Source organism: Drosophila tropicalis, unplaced genomic scaffold (assembly GCF_018151085.1).
Source record: "Drosophila tropicalis isolate 14030-0801.00 unplaced genomic scaffold, ASM1815108v1 contig_413, whole genome shotgun sequence".
Lineage (NCBI taxonomy): Eukaryota > Metazoa > Arthropoda > Insecta > Diptera > Drosophilidae > Drosophila > Drosophila tropicalis.
The window spans coordinates 1,163,773-1,186,056 of record NW_027172877.1 but is presented as its reverse complement, the minus strand read 5'-3'; the positions used below and the strand labels follow the sequence as shown (position 1 = coordinate 1,186,056).

Below are 22,284 nucleotides of genomic sequence, written 5' to 3'. Positions count from 1 at the left end.
AGGATGAGCTATCGCAGTTCGCAAACCCCTTAACATTGAAAATTTATAATTCTATAAAGCATATATCTATAGTCTTGATCAGCATAAGAAGACAAATGATTGATTCATCGTATCGGAACACTATGGAATATACCCACTAATTGATCGAAAAGTCTATCTTTAGAAATATCTCAGTAGAAAAATTATCTTATTACAAAATTTCAAATTTCCCAGAATATAGAAAACTTTACGAATTACCAAAATATTTGAAACAACAGAAACTTATTCAGGAAGATTGATCGAAGAATTTGTAAATTTTAAACACTTGAACTTTAGAGCAGTCAAAATGAATTTTTTGATTTTATTTTCAAAAATTTAACCAAATCTTATTATTCCAAGCTTTCAGTGTTTTGATCGTATCTTAAAAGCCTTAGAAAACTAGAAGAAGTCATTGGAAAAATCATTACGATTTGTAATTTTAAATTGATTATCGTAATTTTTTGTTGAAATCTAAGTTCAATCTGATTAAGTAACCCATTAATTACCATTCAGAACAGCTACAGAGATAACACATCTATCTGATCTGATATGGTTTGTTATCAAATCAGGCTAAAAAACCAACTTGGGAAATGGTTAATTCAAAGTTATAACTTGTTTAGGTAATTTATATGTATTTGATGCTTAATTTATGTTGGACAATTCACAACTCTATTTTTAACGTTTGACAAAGTAGAAAAGACTACAAATCTTTTAATTTGCGTATAAAACTATTTGATATAAGATTCTGCTTTATTTCGCTTCTCGTGTTTAGGTACAGGATGATATATGAGTGAGTATTTTATAGGTGAGTTTGTGTTTTATTGTGCTGTAAATAAATGTAAATAAAAATAATAAATAAATATAATTAAATTAACAAGAAAAGATTGATAGAAGGAACTTAAAACGGACTTTAGCACAAATTAAGGACTACTTAGACAGAGAGTATTGAATGCAAGTAGAGATAGGGGATAGTACATTTGATTGGTTTATAGTTTAGTCGGAGGAAGGACAGATAGAGATAGTTAATAGGTATACGATTACAGTGAGGCGAGTTACAGTTAAAGTTTAAGTATTTTGGATATTTCTTTTGTTATTTGTAAGTTTATTTTATTGATGTTGTATTTGAAAGGAAACCGATTTTTGTCATTTTTAATTTTTTTGTTCAGCGAAATGAATTTCAACATGCTACAAATAAAAAAGATAAACCAGTGTGCTTAGAAACAAAACCATGCGATTAGTGTTTTAACTAAAGATCAAGAATAGTTGCAAACAAAATCATGCAAATTAGACAAAAGAGTTTTACGGAAAAATAAGGAATATATATAATTTTTTATACTGAAACGCAGACACTTGCAGCAACTTCATAGCTTGACTAAAATTCATGAATATGTTATATATATATATATATATTTTGTATATATTTATATAGTATGTATGTTAGCTTAATACTATAACTTTCAACGAAATCACAGAAAACGAAAAGACAAAGTACACAACTTAAATTAATTTCGGTTTAGCAAAAAGCTCAACAAAAATCGTTTCCTCGACCAATATTTAAATGTACATGATTTATATACCAAAATACCAAATTACAAAATCCAATACCAATAATAATATAATGGACGACGTCAGACAATGATCTTTTACATATATATATATATTTATTTGATTTATATATAATTACTCTCATCAAGTTGAAAGACCTCTGAACCTAAGCGATATTCGATCTGTACTCGGACTTGCCACTCGTTTTCATTGACAATAACAAAATTCACATAAATCAATTAACAGAAAATATAAATATTAAGAATAAAACTAAATAAGTGAGCACAAAAACTTGTAAAATCAACTCAAATTTATTTCATTTTACCTGCTTGTGCTGATACCATAATTTTGGCACAAATATCAAACCCAAGGCAAAGCTATTCGTTAGCTGGGAGCGTACAAAAAGTGCCAGCAAAATGGCGCTGGGACTCATTTCCGGCAGATAGACAAAGCGTAGAAAATAGAAACTCGAAGATACAAGGAACTCCAGAGTCAAAGCGGTGACCAGAAATTGTCGTTCCTGTCTCACCCACACGCGTACGCACACACACATAGACAGAGAGAGAGATTGGAAAAAAGAAACAAAAAGTGACAACGAAAGGAAATTACTTGTAAGTCCATTTGACCCAATTTGAATTGGACTCATCGTCGTCTTGCTCACCCGGAACTGTGTATTGGCATTTCGACTGGCAATAGACAAATGCAGGCCAAAGCAGAGGATAAGTATCTCGCTGGTCTGTGTCACCAGCTCCCATTTAAGTGGATGGCAGGTATTGGTGCTGGCCTCACGCAAGCTTTCCAATTTGGCACTCTCCAATAGATCCAGGGACGAAGCAGTAAATGCCGACATATAGCAGATGACGGCAAATACCATGGTGCCCAGATATTTAAGCAAATCCACGTCACGCAGTACCCAGCGATGGGCCTTTCGTGTGCGAAAATCAACCAGATGGCGATACAATTTCAATATGATCGCGCCATAGCAGGTAATGAAGCCCAGTTCACGCAGCCAAGGCTCCAAGAGGCAACGCTCGGTGGAGGCGGGAAAGAAATGGACGGCAACCTGAACTCAAAAAAGAACAATATTAATTCTAAAGGAAGTGAATATTGATAGACTACTCACAGATGCATAAAGTAAAACAATGCCCAGGAGTATGGTCTCCAGCACAGTCCACATGCCCGAGGCAATGGCCTGAAAGATGGGAAAGTTAATAATCATTTGGGATGAAAATGAAAGATTTCTGTATCCCATTTGGATGACACTGACCTTGCACTTTCTCTGCCTGAAAACAATAACACTGAGCACAACACAGCACAAAATGCAAGCACCCAAGACAATGGCCACCAGGAGACGTAACATGGCATCCATATTCAATGCTTCCTCTTCTTGAAAGGTCAGACAAATGCCATGTTGATCACAATTCGAACAACCTCCAGGGCATGGTATGCAGGAATAGTTATCAAACCCCTCAGATAGCTCAACCAGATCACCACGAAAGCCCTGCAATGTGGCATTAGGTAAATAATACGACTCCCGACAAATGCACGTGTAAACATCTCGAGTGGCAGCAGGTTTGTTCTCAGTGAGCAGACAAAAGGTGGTATTACGATCACAGCTAGAGAATAAAAGAAGGATCAATAAGGCAATTGCTGGAGAATCCCATCGACATACCCATGACGACGTCCGAAAACCTCTTCGAGGCCATCATTGCATACATCTTCGTCGGCGGCTATAAACGCAGCAGCCACCACTCTGCAGGTGAGAAAATGTTATTATTATTCGGCTTTTGGCTCAGATGTATTTACTCACTTGATTGTTTGCTGCATGAATGATATGCGAAAGGGCCAAAGCCAACGTCTGGTCAACAGGTTGCAGTCACGAAACGGTGCCCCCCACTCCTGGGTGCCATCACTGCTGTTCCATGCCGCTCTGTGTTGAATTTTGTTGTTGAAGGGATCAAAACAATTACTAAACAATTCTAAGGCTACACACGCGAGCTTTTATTCTCTTTCAACCTACCCCAATTCTCTCCAATAGGAGCCTAAGTATGCTTTGTTGTGCACTTCGTTTGGTGGTATCTAAAAACAAACAGCAAAAAAAGATTAATAAATGATATGGCTCTCTCTTTTGTTTTTTTAATGGGCAACGTCATCGATTTTGGCTTACCGTCACATTGTTCCGAAATTTAACCACAACTGTGTGTATACTTGGCGCCGCTATGGCAAATGCCAATAGGTTCTCATCCTCATTTAGGGCATAGCTGGCTATGCCATTGGCACGTCGAGTAACCTCTGAACGTGTTTGCTCATCAATTGTAATGGGCGTATTGGTATTGGCATTTGGGAATTTCATGGCTAAGAATTCAATAAACTGTCGTGCGGCATCTCCGGCTATGTCACTATAGTCGTAAAACTGCAAATGAGCAAAAATGTAATTCAAAGTTGAATCCATTAGTTATCTTTTCATCATTTCCCTTCGTTTTATGTCCATATGTAATTTATACAAATCAAATTTTTACTACTGGCTTGTGTTTTACCCATAACTTTTTGGAAGTTTTCAAATATATTATATTTGCATGTCAATATGTTACGGTTTGACCTATTTTTATCATATTGATTTGCCTTTGTCGTAGATAAATATCATTTAGAATGAACCCTAATCGATTTATCATCATGTTGATATGAAAATTATGATAATCGTTCACTAGAGTAAGCTGGTGAACTAAATATACAAATATTGACAACGAATGATAATCGTATCGACGATGATTTCATATCTTTCAGAAGAGTGTTCGGTTTTAAAGTCAAAAAGGACAAATTTTAGACAGTTATTGTAGATGAACTGGCATTACTTGTTTTAAATAAACAAATATAAATAACATTCTGGATAACTGCATTTCATAAGTGAGCATTTTATTTCATCTTTAAGATGAAGCAAATTTTCACCCGCAAAAACTACTTCTCAAACCGATTTTATTTAACTTAAAGTCAATGTTTATGTTTAAAAAGAAGTGTAAAGTCTGAGTTATCGTATTTAAATAGCTTTGAAAGTGAAAGATAATTGGACTATTTTTCGCCTAGAAAGCACGCTGCGTATACGTAATTTTTAATTTGCGTTGGAATTTACCTTTAACCTTTTGTTACTTCGAATGCTTACGAATATCACGTTCGGTACTATAGAATTGTCCATATCTTCAACCCTATATAAAACAGATTTCTGTTATAATGAATTCTTTGACCTTATACCTAAAGATTAGGTCAAATCGAAGTTTTTTTTAAGCTGGAATAAATGAGTTTAGGGATAGTCTCTGGAAATTCTATAACTTAATTGGTTTTACTTGATTTGTATTCTTTCCACAATATTCTCTATTTGGATCCCTAACAAAAGATCTCTGAAGGAGATTGAAATATGTTGGGAAGCCAAAAAAATAAAATAAAAGCTTTGTGTCGGCATACGAAAGGTATTGATTTGAAAATACCCTTTTTTAATAAAGTCTTCTACTTATGTTGGAAAAAATAATCATATGCACAAATGTATCTCAAAGTTTTACATTATATAACAACTTTTAACCAAAAGGAACTCAAACTTTAAGCTCAGCCTATTTCACCGGCAACCCGTGAAAATCCTAAAAATTCCTTCAGGCATCACTTGTAAAGGGAAATCCATTTAATGGTGTAAATTACATATACTTGTACGTATGCCGGATTTGGCTAACCAAGATTTGTTCCATTCCACATACATACATACATACATACATATATACATTGGATACATATGTATGTACATATATCCGTATCCGTATATTTTCAACTCTCTGGTCATTAATTATTCACATGGCACATTCTCTGCACAGACCAACACCTTTTCTTCTAAACCAAAACAAAATGCTTTTTTTTGTTGTGTTTTTTGTTTCATTTGTTGGAAAATAAGGCGATTTAATGCCCAAGCTGGCGACTCCTTTTGGTACTTTGGACTGGCAAAATGTTTTTAATCCTTGTTTGTATGGCTCTTAACCAACAAAATGTTTGTACATAATTTACACGTTACAAACGAGCCAACAACAGCAGCAGCAACAAAGAGGGCGAGAGGAAGAGAGAGGGAGAGAGAGGACCTCAGAAGGGGACAATTATGGGGAAGTGGTGACTTTGATGACATCATTATGGCTTTGGGAAACAAAAGTAACCACATTTGGGGCTCCGGAGGTTTGGAGTTTTTGATCTAGGGGTGAGTCACCAGGCACCACCTTTGGCTTTTAAAACAAATATTTCCCATTAGCCGAATGCCGTGATGCCGATTCTTCTGAGAGAGCGACCACATTGCGTATACTATATATCCACAATAATGTTGTATATGTCGTTTTGTATGTAAATTTTTTTCATTCATGGACGTAGTAAGGGATTGAGTGAAACAATACATTTTATTTTATATGTTGCATGTTTTTTGTTCCTCCCAAATAATCAGAATAAAGGGTAATCATTTAGAATATTACTTTTCTAGCTTTATATCTCGTAAAAATTGAATATTGCAAACTTATAAATTCGTTAGAGTACTTTATGTATAAACAATCTTCTAACCGAAACATCAATTTCGTAAGAGTATAGGATAAAAATTATTTTGGACTACACTGTTTCATGTTTCGTATAGAATTTAAAACTGGTATTTTAGTCAACAACAACAACATGTGTTTGGCTTTAATTTGATTTCATTAGTCCATCAAATGTCCCTTGTGTAACATCCCTTACACACCCATGTATTCGTGTATATGGGGCAAATGGAAAATCCAATGAATTATTAACAAGAAACAAACATATTTTGAACACAAATGACTTCTGTACACACAAACATATATATTTTTGCATATAAACAAACAAACATACTTACATATGTATACATATCCAATATATGTATGTATGTATATGAGATGAACACATTGAGGTATGGCCATTCAAGCGAAAAATAAAACCTTTGTTTCATTTTTGTTTTTGGCAAATCTTTGTTGGCTTAATGCTCTTAAAAATTTAATTAACGAAAGGAACATCAACTATGCATACCAAGCATCGTATTTTGATTTGGCCTTTAGAGAAACGTAACAACTCTAGATAACGGTAAATTGAAACTCAGCGGACAAAACCACTGGCAACGCGGTAAAAAAAACTGGAATACGTGTAATATACTGGGATGCCCATAAATACTGGTATACGCGTAATGTATTAATATACTGGGATAACCCGTATTTTCTAGCTAACAAATTATTTCAAGTTTTGGGTTATGTTGAAATGCTTTTTCCCGTAAGAGTAAACTCACAGCATGTACATACATATGTATGTAGTATATAAGAACACTTGTAAATAGCAAAAACCGCAAGCAAACCGAGACTGCAATAAAACTTGCATATGCAAACATTCGACACACACACACGCCCACAATTATGGGAGATGTATGATTCTTTTTTGGAGGAAGAGGGTGGAAAGAGAAAGCAGTACGAACTATGCCAAGTGGTGAGACATACCGCAAACATTCACATACATACACACACAGCCACAGAGAGAGAGAGAAGCACACACGCATTTGAAATGAAATCAGTAAAGCGCGTTTTACTGTCGTTCGCCTTCATCTTCGTTTCCGTCTCCGCCCTTTAAGCCGTCGGCTCGCTTTTGGCATTCCTACTTATGACCATAAAAATATTTACATGGCTAACACACACACACACACAGACGATCTATGCATATGGCATGCCAGATGTTGTAGCTTGTAGCATGTTGCCGTTGCTGTTTGTTGTCATTTGCATGTTTGTTGCCTCGCCTTGCCTTGCCTTGTTGCCTTGTCTGCTTGTTTTTTGGCCTACACTTTTTGCTGCTTAATGAATAAAATATGTCAGCCGCTTTGGTTGTTTTTTTGTTTTGCTTGTTGCCTGTTGACACTTAACTAAACAGAAAATCTTATATGTGGAATAGATTTACTTACACACAATTTTAATATGCAAAGTCAGGATTACGCTAATGCAAGTAGCATGAGATGAATGCTAAGACAATTAGAATAATGGCAACGGTAAATGGGGTAATGCCTTCTGCACGTTTTAGTGCATTTCGAAATCAATTAAATCCTGCTTCCATTTAAATGTCGTGCAACATGACGTATGAGTGATATAAATACGTAATTATTAGGTAGGCTCCGTGCTTATCATTGTCCAAAGCACTCTCATCCTGCAAGCGTGTTCGAGCGCGTTTCAAAATGTTTTTTTAATTAGGAGAACATTGATTTAATAAACGTTTTAAGTACATTAATTTGCACTTAAATCAATTCGTCAATAATTATCTGTGTGACATCGCCCAGTTGATGGCTGAAACCTTATAGGTTTCTATGTCAAATTCTAATATTAGAACTTATCAGGATGTAGAGGTTAACAACATTTATTTAAATGCTCTATTATTACCTATTATCAAGCAATTTTCTCTTTTACCTTTTGGTCGTTGCAATTTCCACGAAAATCATTTGGCGCCTGAGCTTATGCAATGTTTTTCCCATAGTTTGACTAGCGAAATATTTAATAATAATATTAATAATTAATAGCTTTGTTGCTTTAGTGTTGTCGTGGTTACCAAAAGCCAACAATGTCAGCATATGAATGTATGTGTGCATTTGTTGTCTTTGTATACACACACACACTCGCACACGGGTACACACAGGCACACGTAGACATAAATTTCGCATAACAAAAGCACAGCCAACAGGAACAGGCTGAAAGCTGACAGAGCAAAAACAAAAACAACAACAAGAACAATGCCCACTGCTGTTGACCGCAGAGAAAACAAAAGCCAAACCAAACTGCTGATGCTCAACTGTTGTTGTTGTGTGATTTCTCTTTAATGTCTTACTCTCTTGGTGAAGCTTTTCGTAGAGCAGAAGGAGGAGGAGGAGATGCAAAGACGGGACGAAGGCAGAACAGATTGAGTGAGAGATTCTAATCGCTCTTAATGGCAATTTACAAATTTGCTTGGCATTTAATTTTTGTTCTTTCATTTAATTATATATCATTACTTGAACCAGACAATTGCGTCAGAGTATCGTTGAATCGATCCGAAGGGCATGTCATTTATTTAGCATTAACAAAAGGTGAAGAAAAAGGACATGGACGTGCACTTTGTTTAGTCATTGTTGAGTGGCCAGGTCATGGGCGGATTATAACAAATAAGAGGGCTCACAATTACATGATCTGTATTAACAACAGATACTTAACTACATTTTACCTAAACTATTGGGTGGATATCTCAGCTCAGAGCTGGTCAACAGAAAAGTCTTCATTTGGAAATCGAGAGATTCAATGCTTCTTTAAATCCGCTCCCGATTTTATCAAATGGCTACAAACATTTATACATTCGGCTTAAAATAGATTTATTCGTGGGCGTATGTTTGTTTGCATGTCTCCTGCCTACAATTGTCATGTAAATTCAATTAAAATATTTCCCTAACACACTTAACTTGTCGTAGGCAAGATCTCTCTTCATTTCTAGTCTCTCTTCATTAGCATCTTTTTAATTAACACATGACATTCGCCTGCCACAGGCTTTGCCACAACTCTTTCTATCTCGCTCTATCTTACTCTCATCTTCTCTCTTGCCCGTCTAGCCGACAAAAAGTGCCCGTAACTTCTTTGCCTGTCCCGGCATGTGCGTCAGACTTGGCGTATGCGTAATATTTTTATTTTGCCTTAGTCAACAAGGTGGGTGTGGTTCGTTGGTTGGTTGGTTTGTAGGTGATGATGGTAATGGTGGAACGGTAGAGTAGTAGTGGTGGTTGTGATAAGTGCGATGGTGAAGGTGATGTGGCACAGCGGGAATAACCCAAAGGCAGGTTGGTCGTAGATTTCGTTTTCTCTGAAATTTTTGTTAGCGCAGATTTTGTGTGTGTGTGTGTTATTTTTTTTTGCAAAGATTTGTGTCAGCAGGAAAGTTGCCATATATAGAATGAGAGAGGGTGCAAATGTCTCTGTGTCTGTGTGTGTGTGTGGATATGGGTTTGGGTGGGTTGCCATCTCAGCAATTTTATTGATTATATGCCAACCTCTCGACGCCCTCAACCCACCTTGCACTATGTGTGTAAGTATCTTACCAACTTAGCGAGTCCTGCAAAATGACGAGTTGGAAATGTTTAAAAATTAACACTAATTGTTTATAGCCCCCCTCGATACACTTCCCTTTGCATCCACATCGATGTCAGTTACTTGCAGAGTCATAACAATAGTAATATCAAAATGATTCATTTATCTCGGTTAACTATATCATTTAAGTGTCTTGTAAATAATAAATACAAAGCTATAATATTGTAATTTGTCTAGCCAGAATAACTAAATTTACATATAGCCATAAGCCACAAAGATTCTCAGTCAATTATTAGAATTGATTTAATCTAAAATTCTAATTTCTGTCTTAAACTAATTCCGATCTCATTGATGCCTCTCTCTTGTTAAAATGCTATTATTAACTTCATAAACTTGTTTTTTGCTGGTAAACTCACCGGCTCATCGGGCGTCATTTCCAAAACTTTTGGCTCGCATTTCTCAGTTGATGGGGTTGTTGCTGCTGATGGCAATGCTGTTGCTGGTGTTGTTGTTGTGGGCAGTGTGGTCGATGTTGCACTGCGCTTTCTCAATCCTTTCATACCATTGCTCAGACTCAGATGAGAGACAACACTGGCCGTGGGCATAATCTCATCAAAATCAATTAAGGACTCTCTGAGATTATATTCCTGCACTTGGGGCTCATGTTGCAATTGCTGGACACGCTTATAATAGGCCAACAGAGCATCGCGTTCTCGTTCGTAGGGCGTGGCACAGGTCGCATGGATCAGACCAAGGATTAGAAGCAGGAGCAGCATATAAAGAGTGTTCAATTGTGTGCTGCTAATATGATTTATGTTATTTTGTGATGATGTTGCTGATGCTGATGCTGATGTTGTTGTTGTTGCAAGTGTTCGTTGGTTCTGTTGTTCCTTTTGATGCTTGTTCAGGTGGTCTCTGTTTTCGCTTTTTCTGTTGCTTTTCTTGTGCTTTGTGCTGTTGCATTTGTTGTTGTTGTTGTTCACTTGAGAATTCATTTGATTTTGGTGGCATTTTTGACTTTCTTTCACTATTTTTGACTTTGTTGCTATGCACAGTTCCATATCACTAAATTTGTTTCAGTTGCAGTTGTTGCGGTTCTTGCTTTTGTTTCTACTTCTATACAAAAGTTCGCTTTGGACGTGGGCGTGGCAGCGGTGGCAAGGTGTAAATATTTTGTAAAAAGCCCACACATCTGAAAGTTGAAGAAAAGTTACAAAATTATGATGGTGAAAAATCAATTTTATAGAAAATGGTCTACCATCTATTTTTATTTTTATTGAATGTTTTGAATTCTTCAATAACAAAGTATTTTGTAATATCTGTTCATACATAGTTTGTCAGTCAACAAATTAACCTCATATCAAAGAGCTAATTTGACAGCTAAACAACATTGCAATGGTTATTGGCACACTGGGGTTACTTTGATATGGACATATGTATTTACTGGCTTTCACATTGGCAATTAACTTTAACTGCATTGTAATAAAAATACAATATATAAGTATGTCGTTAGGGTGATGGCAATCTGAAATGCATTATACAACTAAGTAAAGTGGGTGGAACTGGAGCTAGAATATGAAATGAACCGCATCCAAATAGAACCCAACGTTGGCACATGTCAATGACAATTTGATATTTGTGCAAATTGCAATTTAATTGAAAGTGCATAGCAAAGTTTTCAATTAAGTGCTACCCATAAAAACATGGATTTTCAGCACGATTTATAAACATATTATATATGCAAATGTAACATTTAATATCTCTTTTTACCTCGTTGGGTACTTTACCATGGAAAGGGCTTACAAGAGCGGTCTGACTAACTCTATTTAGTCTACAAAGAAAAAACGAAAATGTTGGTAAAGTGGCAAATTGCCAGACATAATTATATCTTATCCTTTAATTAAAGCAACGCTGATTCGGCTTCTTTTAAGCCATCTAAAAATTTGGTTTCCGTGTAGGTTTTAAGCTTTTCATGCGATTGAAATTTAGAAATCTATTCCAAAAGGAACCTATTTTCGGAAATCGGTGACAAATATAAGACGGTAATGCCCATAACCTTTCTAGACGATAAGACAATCTTCGTAGTGGTATGTAGTAGTGCTCGTGAGTGAGTGAACAAAGAAGAGTTATTTACTAAACTGAGCAACTGAACATGTTCTCTTCAAATAGTTTTTTGTTGTTTACTAACCAAAAATAGCTAACTATTAAAAAATCCTGGTAATTATCAACGATGGATCTAGAAAATATATTCGGGTAGGGTCCCAGTTATTAGGTTTAATAATTTCAAATTAAGCCATTTTATCAGTAAGGGAATCTCTCGAAACTTCATAGACTAAGTTTTTGGGATTATAACGAGATGAAAAAAGTCTAAATTTATTCGAAAGTTGGTCATTTCAAAGGTAGTCCAGTCCTCACCTGGATCCGTCCGCAATTGAACAACTGAGAAATGTAGAAACATGTTCAGCAAAAAGATCACAGTTCATAATTCACATAGTATAATACTTCTTTTCTATTGAGAAGAAGACTGTACTAACTATGACAAGGTAAACGACTTTTATGAACCACCTTCATATAATTATATTCCAACCTTTTATTTTACCGATTTCTGTAGAAAATTCTTGAAATTCTCTGATGCACTTAGACTCTATCCTTAATCGAATGGATGTAAAAGTAGCTACTTCATTTCTACCAGACACTGGCATAAGTGGAAAACAAATAAAATGTACAACACAAAAAAAAAATAGTGAAGCGAAGGTGGAATGAGCAACCACAGGACACAAATGCTAATGGGGAATGCCGAGGAAAAATATTCTCGCACTTCCCACACTTGGTTTACTTTGGTTTCATTTCATTCAGTTCGGTTCGTTACCACGCTTGGTTACCTGGGCGTGGTCCAAATGAATGAATGCAACGCTTAACAGGGAAAACTGCCATCTCCTCTCTTATGGTAATGCAATTCCAGTTATTTATTTGCACATTTTAAATCAAATTTAATTGCATTAACAGCATTTCTGTGGCTGGCTATTTATTTGTCATTCCATACTACTAGCTAAATATTTATACATACATATATGTACATGTATGTATGAAATGGATGTAATATTAATAATTTCTCTCGTTTTTGTTGTGGTTATCGTTTCATTTTGTCGACAGCGGCAAATTAGCCAAACCATTTAAAAAATTGAACTGAAAAAGCGAAATTGATGTGAAATAAAACAGGTGTAAAAACAATTTGCAACTAATTGAAATTAATTTTTTACTACTGACTAGGTCTTGGCCTGAGTTGGCTGTCTGTCTGCTTTGCAGTCTGGCTAGCTGGCTAGTTGGGCTCTGGGACAGTTGGCACATGCGCCATATAAACTAGTTGTGATTGTGATTACGTGATTTGGCCAGATGCCAGAAATAAGATTTTAGTTTCCTCGTTTTTTCCTCACAATAAGAAAGGTAAGACAAAAAAAAAAAGGTAGATTAACTAGGTGAGCCAAATTACCCATCCCTTACTAAAGACAACTATACTGCAAAAACTAATATAAACCAAGGAATATAAGCCCGCCTTAAATTAAGAATATTTGACTATTTAGAGAAGAGATCAAGGTAAAGTTAACCTAATTCAATAGGTTTTGAAAACTGAATAAGAATGGATCACTTTCACATAAATTACAAATCCCTAATTGTAGATTGTTCAATCGATGTGATAAAACAAGAAAAATAAGTATACTCCATATATGTGGGAGTATTTGCCTGTTTTCTGCCTGGCTAGGCTCTTCCGGCCTCACCTTGACACTCGCTCAACTGCAGCTAATGTGACAGGCAGGCTGGCAGGCAAACTGGCGACTGGCAACTGGCAACTGGGCGGCGGTAGGACAAGGATAACCCAAACGTGTCTCTGTAGAATGTGTGTATCTACAATTGCACCGTGTATGCATGTATGTATGTATGTTTTTACCTGCTCGTAGATGTAGAATAGTTTCACGTATACTATGCACTTTAGACCGGACATACAAAGGTAAGGTACAAAAGTATGAAAAAAAGGTAAGCGGCTTAAAAGTTACATTTTTCCTGTGTAAATTTAATATTCGCCAATATTTACTTTAGTATTTAGTTTCCAAAGTTAGTCACATGCATACATACATATATACAAATGTATGCGATTCTTAGCTAACGTGAAATGTGTCACATTCAGACAATGGTTGGTATACGTAATATTTCGGTAAATCCCATGTTTCAAGGCACTATGGATTCATTATTTTGGCGGATTATATTGTCCATCCTAAAATGCATCTGAATCCCAATATATCTCTGGAGAGTCCCCATGAAAATGTTCGTTTGGTTTTTCGGTTTGGCTTTGGCCCACAACATTCCCACATTTGTTTGGTGGGGGTGGAGAATGAGTGGAGAGTACACCACCATTTTCAGTTGATACAAATTTCAATTAAACCCACGTTTAGTTGTTGCTGCTGCACTTGTTAGTTTGTTGGCAGCTTCATGCCTGAAAACTGTAGCATACAACATTGTCATTGTTTCCTGTTCAGTTCATGCCATGCTGTGTCCATGTCTATGTAACCTGTAAGCAAATATGTTCATACATACATACAGACAAACGTATGTATGTGTCCTTCTAATTGCATATTTTTGCTCTGACCAGCTCTGCAATTTAAACGTAAATCAACATATTTACCGCAAATAAACGGCTGGATGACTAAATTATTATAAAACATGTGGCAAATACAAATGTTGCTTTCAATTTCTAATTTGGATCCATAATTTAAAAATTATTAGAAAACATAAAGCTTCCATTTAACAATACAAAAAAAGTTAATTTAACTGCCGCCGTGTACAGACGTGTTTTTTAATGCACTCCGCAAAAATTGAGTGTAAAAAAAGACCGCGTTTGCAAAAATTTGTGTAGGGCTCTCAGTCGCCCCAGAGACGCCTATTTACAATCATATTGCTATTAGATTGCTAAAATAGCAATTGCTAATAGCAATAAATACTAAGTTGCAACAACAAAGTGCGTAATCTTTACAAAAGACATGTCCACCAATTCGGGCCCAAGCTCTCTCGATCCCCAACAGCAACAGCTACAAGAACTAATTCTACAACAACAACGTGAGCGTCGACTCTCGGTCCAACGCAACAACGCGTACTTTTCGGTGGTGTCGCCGACCCCACTGAATGCTAGCGTAAGCAATAACACCGAAAGTGCCAGCCACTCAGCAATCAAAAGCAACTTACCGTGGAGAGAGCAGTGTGCTTCTCCATCAATAACGATAACTGGGTCACCGATTGCACCGACCAGCACCGTCAGCTCGTTGACAGCAACTACTGCAGCGTCTGCCGAAGTATTGACCTGCCTCAAGCCGTCAACGACAAGTCGCCCTGAGTCAGCCACAATAGTAAACCCAACGACTTCTGTCCAAACTGGAATGGATAGATATATTAAAATAACTAAGCGGAAGCTAAGCCCGCAAAAGAAAAAAAATGGCAACACGCCGAAAATAACCAAACCAAATGAACGAGTAGCACCCCTTAGCGGGAATCGTTTTAAAATTCTTGCCGATCAGCAAGATGATCAAGCCGGCGCTGTAGATAAAGTTAAATCGGCTAGACCACCCCCCTTATACATCCGTGGAGCCAACTGCAGCGCCCTGATTTCGAAGCTAGTAGAAATAGTAGGGGCAAATAACTTTGTTGTAACCCCTCTCAATAGGGGTAACATTAAAGAAATTAAATGCCAAACCCAAACTGAGGACAATTTCCCCATCATCGAAAAGTTCCTCCGTAATGCTAACATCAACTTCTATACCTACCAACTAAAAAGCAGTAAAGGGCTCCAGGTTGTGTTGAAGGGGATTGAGCCATCGGTCCCTACTCAAGAAATAGCAGACGCGTTGGTCGAAAAAGGGTTTGCGGTCAAATCCGTTGTCAACATCATCAACAGGAACAAAGTCGCACAGCCGCTCTTTAAAATCGAGCTCCAACCAGATGCAAAGCGGTCGAAGCCAAATGAAGTGCACCCAATCTACAACCTACAGCTTCTATTGCACAGAAGAATCACCGTAGAGGAGCCCCATAAGAGACACCAACCACCGCAGTGTAAAAACTGCCAGGAATACAACCACACCTCTAACAACTGCAATCTCAGGTCAGTGTGTGTTGGCTGTGGCGAACATCATAAAGATGGCATTTGCACCAAGGACAGAAACAATGTCGCTTTAAGATTATGCAGTAACTGTGGAGGGAACCACACGGCCAACTACAGAGGATGTCCTGTCTTCAAGGATCTTAAATCTCACCTAAACGGGCGCAAACCCCCCAGCTGGACCAAAAATCACCGTCAACGCCTCTAAAACTACACCCGAGGTATTCTTCACCAAGGCTGTTAGATCATCTAACATGCCTGCTACATACAGTCCTAGTGTATCCTTCGCTAGTGTGCTCCGAACTGGACAGACGGAGCCCGCAAAAGAGACCCCGTCACTCCACCATCTACAGAATCCGCAACCTAGCGCACCAGAGCTTGGCCAGCAAATTCCAAGTGGCTTAGAAGCCCTATTGATCTCACTCAATCAAAACATGACCACTTTTATGACGTTCATGCAAAACTGTATGCAAGAACTGATGCGGAATCAAAACCTGCTTATCCAGAAGCTTATCGAGAATAAATAATGGCTTCCCTACGTCTATGTCTTTGGAATGCTAACGGCATCTCCAAGCACAAAAATGAACTGCAACTATTCCTAGACTCAAGTGAAATCGACGTTTTGCTGATTTCGGAAACACATTTAACATCAAAAAATAATTTTCAAATACCAAAATATACCTTCTATGCAACAAACCATCCAGACGGAAAAGCTCATGGCGGGGCTGGTATCCTAATCAAAAACCGTATAAAACACTCGTTCCTCAACAGATTTGAAACACAGCACCTACAAGCAACTGCTATAACCGTCCAAACCAGCTGCGGCAACACTACATTGGTTGCCCTGTACTGCCCACCACGCTTCTCAATCTCTGAAAAGGAATTTACCGATTTCTTTAACACACTCGGAGATCGCTTCATTGCAGCAGGGGACTATAACGCCAAACATACGCACTGGGGATCTCGCCTGGTAAATCCTAAAGGCAAGCAGTTGTACAACACAATAGTCAACCCTCTCAATAAGATGGATTGCGTCTCACCGGGTAGGCCTACTTATTGGCCCACAGATCCACAGAAAGTGCCTGACTTGATTGATTTTGCAGTAACCAAGAGGATTCCACGTAATCGGATCACTGCGGATACACTGCTAGATTTAAATTCCGATCACTCTCCAGTACTATTCACACTATTAACAAGACCTCAAGTACTTGATCGCCCATATAGGCTTACAAACAACAAAACAAATTGGCTTAAATTTAAAATGTACATGAGTGCCCACATTGACTGTTCGCCGAAACTGAATGCTGCAGAGGACATTGATATGTGCGTCTCTGCACTTGAGTCTATGATGGCAGCTGCAGCAAAAGTATCTACTCCACCTGCCTCTTCTTACACTAAACCTGTTGACAGGCCTACGAACCGGCGGATAGAACAATTAGTAACGGAAAAACGACGTCTAAGAAGAGAATGGCAGATTACTCGCTCACCAGCAGCAAAACTTCGCCTAAGGCATGCTAATCGCAACCTCTCCAAGGCGTTAAGACAAGAGGAAAGCTGGGCTCAAAGAAAATACATAGAAAAGCTCAGCCCAACCAGCACTAAACATCCTCTGTGGAAAGCCCACCCAACTTTAAGCGCTCCTGCAGAGACAATTTCACCGATAAGGAGTCCAACCGGTGGATGGGCCCGCAGCGACGAAGAGAGGGCATCCGTATTTGCCACACATCTTAAAATGGTTTTCCAGCCAAATCCAACATCAAACTCATCTGTACTTCCCCCTTCGAGCACACTAACGGATAGTGAGTACTCGGAACTCCAATCGGACGAGATCACTGCAGTTATTAAAAACCACATAAAGCCAAAAAAAGCCCCTGGCCATGACCTAATCACACCGAAAATGATCCTGGAACTCCCCATCATTGCCATACAATACATCTGCAAACTGTTCAACGCTATAATAAGAATTGGCTACTTCCCAAGAACATGGAAAAGGTCCACTATCATCATGATTCCTAAAGTGGGAAAGGACAAAACCCAGCCATCATCCTATAGGCCAATTAGTTTGCTGCCATGTCTTTCGAAGCTTTTTGAAAAGGTCCTGCAGATCCGACTAAACTCATTTCTGGCATCGGAGAACACAATCCCTTCACACCAGTTCGGCTTCCGCGAAAAACATGGTACAATTGAACAAGTCAATCGCATAACATCCGAAATACGAACAGCATTCGAACTAAAAGAATACTGTGCGGCTGTCTTTCTCGACTTTGCCCAGGCTTTCGATAGAGTTTGGCTGGAGGGTCTGATGTTCAAAATCCGGCAAAAACTGCCACAGTACACCCACAAACTCATGGAATCTTACCTTTACAATAGGCAATTCGCTGTAAGATGTAATGGCTCCGTCTCGGCTGATTTTGAAATCAAAGCTGGTGTACCGCAAGGCAGTGTACTCGGCCCATTGCTCTACCTACTGTACACTGCAGACTTACCAACGAGTTTAGGACTTACAACGTCCACTTTTGCCGATGACACGGCAATCCTCAGCAGATCCAAATGCCCAATACAAGCCTCTGCAAAATTAGAGGAACACCTCAAGGTGGTAGAGGAATGGCTAGCAACCTGGCGTATCCGGGTCAACGAGCAGAAATGCAAACATGTTACATTTACGCTTAACAAAAGAATCTGTCCAGCTCTAATGCTAAACAACGTACCAGTTCCTCAAGCCGAGGATGTCACTTATCTTGGCATCCACCTAGACAGAAGACTAACTTGGCGCAAGCACATCGAAGCAAAAAAGTCACAGCTTAAACTGAAAGCAAGTAGCCTACATTGGATCATCAATGCTCGGTCCCCTCTACGTCTGGAATATAAAGTCCTCCTATACAACACCGTACTGAAACCCATCTGGACTTACGGAGCCGTACTATGGGGGAAGGCAAGTACCAGCAATGTCGATATTATACAAAGAGCGCAGTCGAAAATTTTAAGATCAATCACGGGGGCCCCGTGGTACATACGGAACGACAACATTCAAAATGATCTAAATATACCTAGCGTAAAATCTGAAATAGGTAGTCAACAACTAAAGTATTCTGCGAAACTGGATGCACACCCAAATGTTCTTGCCAATTCCCTTACGCGAACTAATAATAGAACTCGTCTTAAAAGAAATGACAGACCAACCCAATAACAAGTGATTCGGGCCGCCTGCAATATCCCCAGGATTTATCTTAAGTACTAGATTAAGAAAAATATCTCAAACTTGTTGTTAGGCTCTAATTTAAGAGTAGATTCAACAAATATATATTAAACGTTAAAAAAAAAAAAAAAAATTTAACAATACAAATTCCTATTAAAAATTATCTTAATGAAATAAATCTAATTTCCTTGTGGATCTATTAATAAACGTTTTATCCTATCGTAAAATGATTTGTTTATTTGGCTTCATCTATATCATATAAAGCATCTGAGTGGACGAGACGATGAGGATTGACAATATTGAGAACTATGATTTGAATTTTTTGCAAACTGTTAGAACAGTTTTAGATCGTTTAAAACTTGAATTTAATCTAATAAGTCGAATTTTCCAAACGATCTACAAACTAAAGCCGGAATAATCCTATGACAGCTATTAGTTAACCCTGATAAAACATTTTAATGATAACATAATGATTAGAAACAAAAGCGATTGCAAGGCTAAAATTATATTTTGAGCCAAACGTTAAATGAAGTACATATGTATGTAACTAGATATAGTACATTAGTCAAGAAACTGCAAAGCCATTTGAACTCAGATCTAAAAGAAATGGATTTCTCTACTGTTGAATCTGAGTACTCCTATGTGGATATACATAAGTGGGTCAGGTTTTTAGTTTCTTAGTCTATATTGTGGTACAAGCACCATTTCGAAATGTTTGTATTAGACATTGCATTTTGAAATATTTAGACGAGAGACGCACTATATAGCCATATCCGTCTGGATCAACGAAACCTCCTCCTTGTATATACTGCACAGTTTGTCTATCTCGGATTCTTATCATATACACTGCACGTCATCAGGTTAGAGCCCCCCCCTTTACGCTCTCTGACAATGTCCCATTAAATCGAAAACATCAGAGCTCCAGTTTTCAGATTTGTTTATATTATGCTACAATCATTTCTCTTTAGAATAAAACAAAAATGGCACAAATGTGTGTAGCTCCCATACAAGTCACGAACAGTGACTTTTATTAATAACTTCGTAACTTTTAACGTGATAGCTGCAAAAATTAGGATTGCTTTAGCCGAAGATTGTAAACCTTCCTTTCGCAAACATTAGACTTTTTTAATAAAACGTTTTTCCACTTTTAATGGATGAGTTTTGGCGCTGTCGAAATTAACGGGGCTATCTTGGTTTTTAATATAATTAGGATGATATGAGGCTGGAGTATCCTAACTTAGCCTAGAATGGTATGAGTCGAATCATGAGGATAAAATCAGTTTAATGTTTCAATATTAGCCTACATTGAAAACTTAAATATTCAACTAGCTAAAAAATGATATATCTTGGGAAAAACAAAAAAAAAAAGGTTCCGCAATTCATCGGGTAGAAATGGGGTTTGATTTGTAGTGAACAGAGTAATCCCATTAACCCACTTTAAACCGTAGTTCAACTATTCAAACAACAAGAAATCTAAACATCTTTTCGATAAATAATATAACTTTTTGTGAAAACTTTGCATTATTAGCTGTAAGCAGCTAAGTCCGTTAGATTTGGTCCGAAGTACTCTAGTTTTTTGATCACAAGGCCCTTATGGAACATTTTACTTATGACATCAACATTAATATATATTTTGGGAGTTAATTTATTGCATATTTTAAATGTTTTGAATGCGAATACATTACGAAGTCTAAAATCTGAATTGTTTCTAACATTAAATTTAGCTTAAAACTAAATCAATCAAAAACTATTAATTATTTATTAAGGTTTTATGAAACATATATTATAATTTATAGAAATAATGTGAATTTATTTTGTTTTTGTTTTATTTCGTTTTGCAATCATCGTATTAATGGGAATTCAAATCAATATTGTTGCTGTCTGCTCATGTTATACATGAATCCATAAATATTTGTTCAAATTTTAATTGTTTTTCTTCATTTCCATTGCATTTCAATTGCCTTAAGTTATTTTTGCCTTTATCCCTCCCCCATCGTCAGCTCTCCAACTGTCTCTGTCGTTTAGACGTCGTCTGTGTCTTTGTTTTTGTGTTTTATTTCAACATTCTGCTTATAATAAAATCCATAAAATAATAATAAGCTAAAAATAGCAAGAAGACGGCATTCAAGTATAAGAGGCAAAAGAGGAACGATAATAAGAAGATGGCAAAGAAGAAGCAGAGCACGTTAGACAACCGTAGAGACCAACACATATGTATGTATGTATGAATGAGAGAAAGTAAGATGGAAATAGACAGTTGCCAGACAGACACAAAGACTGAATGACTGACTGATACTAAAAGAGTTTTCATTAGACAAATGTTATTGCGCCCACAATGGCTGTGGGCGTGAAACAATCAAACAATTGCAGACACACACACTTTAACACTCGTATACACACCCACACACAAAATGTTTAACAATTAGACAATAGAAGAACAAGAATGGAAAACAGCAAAAACTAAATAAATAGAACAAGCAATTGCAGAACTCTCTAACAACAGTCGAGGACAAATTGTTGGTGCCGGCTGTTAATGTTACGGGATCCCTTTGTCTAATTTTTGCTTAAATAAGCTCAAGGAGACAAAACCCCCCCCGCTCACTCACTCTCTCCATCACCAGCGCCACTCGCCTCGCCACGCTTTTCCCATTTTCTGTTCATCTGCTCATCAAGCCAACAAATCAGACATAGACATCGCTTTCCCCGGATGCCATTGTGCCGTCGACATTTGAGCTAAAAAGCTTCGAGTGCCAGACCCAAAACACTTTTCCAATTAGGCTTTTTCTATATAATGAAAGTAAAAAAAAAAAAAATAAAACGTACATACATAACAAAAAAAAAAAAAAAACTGTAACGCTTAGCGCCAAAAAAGGCTGGGAACCCTTACAAGGACGTCGACAAGGACCAACAATGCTTTCCCGTTTGTTGTACAACAAGTTTTTAATCACTTTTCAGGGTCTAGCGCCCCAAATTTTTGCCCATTTACTGTTTTTTTTTTTTTTTCTGGAAAAGCATTTCCTTAGGCTGTTTACATGCGCAATTTACTCAAGTGCCTTCACGGTGTGTTTATCATTCAAGTATGCCAAAAAGACATTAGGATTACATAACTATATTCCGTATACCACTGTATACATACATACATATGTATATTGATATAAGTACATAAAGGCCATGGCACGGAAAGTGAAAGAAGACAACAGCTAGAAACTAAATTGTAAGAAACTAAAATTTAATGGGAATAGAATGGAAGAATAGAACTTTTTGAGTGTCCTGCAGATAAAAAG

At 37.3% G+C, this 22,284-nt stretch overlaps 1 protein-coding gene across 5 annotated transcripts in view; it reads right to left on the bottom strand.

Moving 5' to 3' along the window:
• Positions 1-22,284, bottom strand: part of smog (G-protein coupled receptor 158 smog) — a 37,068-nt gene that overhangs the window by 2,559 nt on the left and 12,225 nt on the right. For all 5 annotated transcript variants that reach the window (XM_068285617.1, XM_068285616.1, XM_068285618.1 and 2 more), the window contains 9 exons: positions 10,079-10,854; positions 3,731-3,976; positions 3,584-3,642; positions 3,374-3,493; positions 3,236-3,316; positions 2,831-3,179; positions 2,687-2,755; positions 2,225-2,626; positions 1,889-2,083 (listed from right to left, as the gene is read on the bottom strand). In XM_068285617.1, the coding sequence (XP_068141718.1) occupies positions 1,889-2,083; positions 2,225-2,626; positions 2,687-2,755; positions 2,831-3,179; positions 3,236-3,316; positions 3,374-3,493; positions 3,584-3,642; positions 3,731-3,976; positions 10,079-10,723 (2,166 nt within the window). In that variant the 5' untranslated portion in view covers positions 10,724-10,854. The remainder of the gene's footprint in view (positions 1-1,888; positions 2,084-2,224; positions 2,627-2,686; positions 2,756-2,830; positions 3,180-3,235; positions 3,317-3,373; positions 3,494-3,583; positions 3,643-3,730; positions 3,977-10,078; positions 10,855-22,284) is intronic.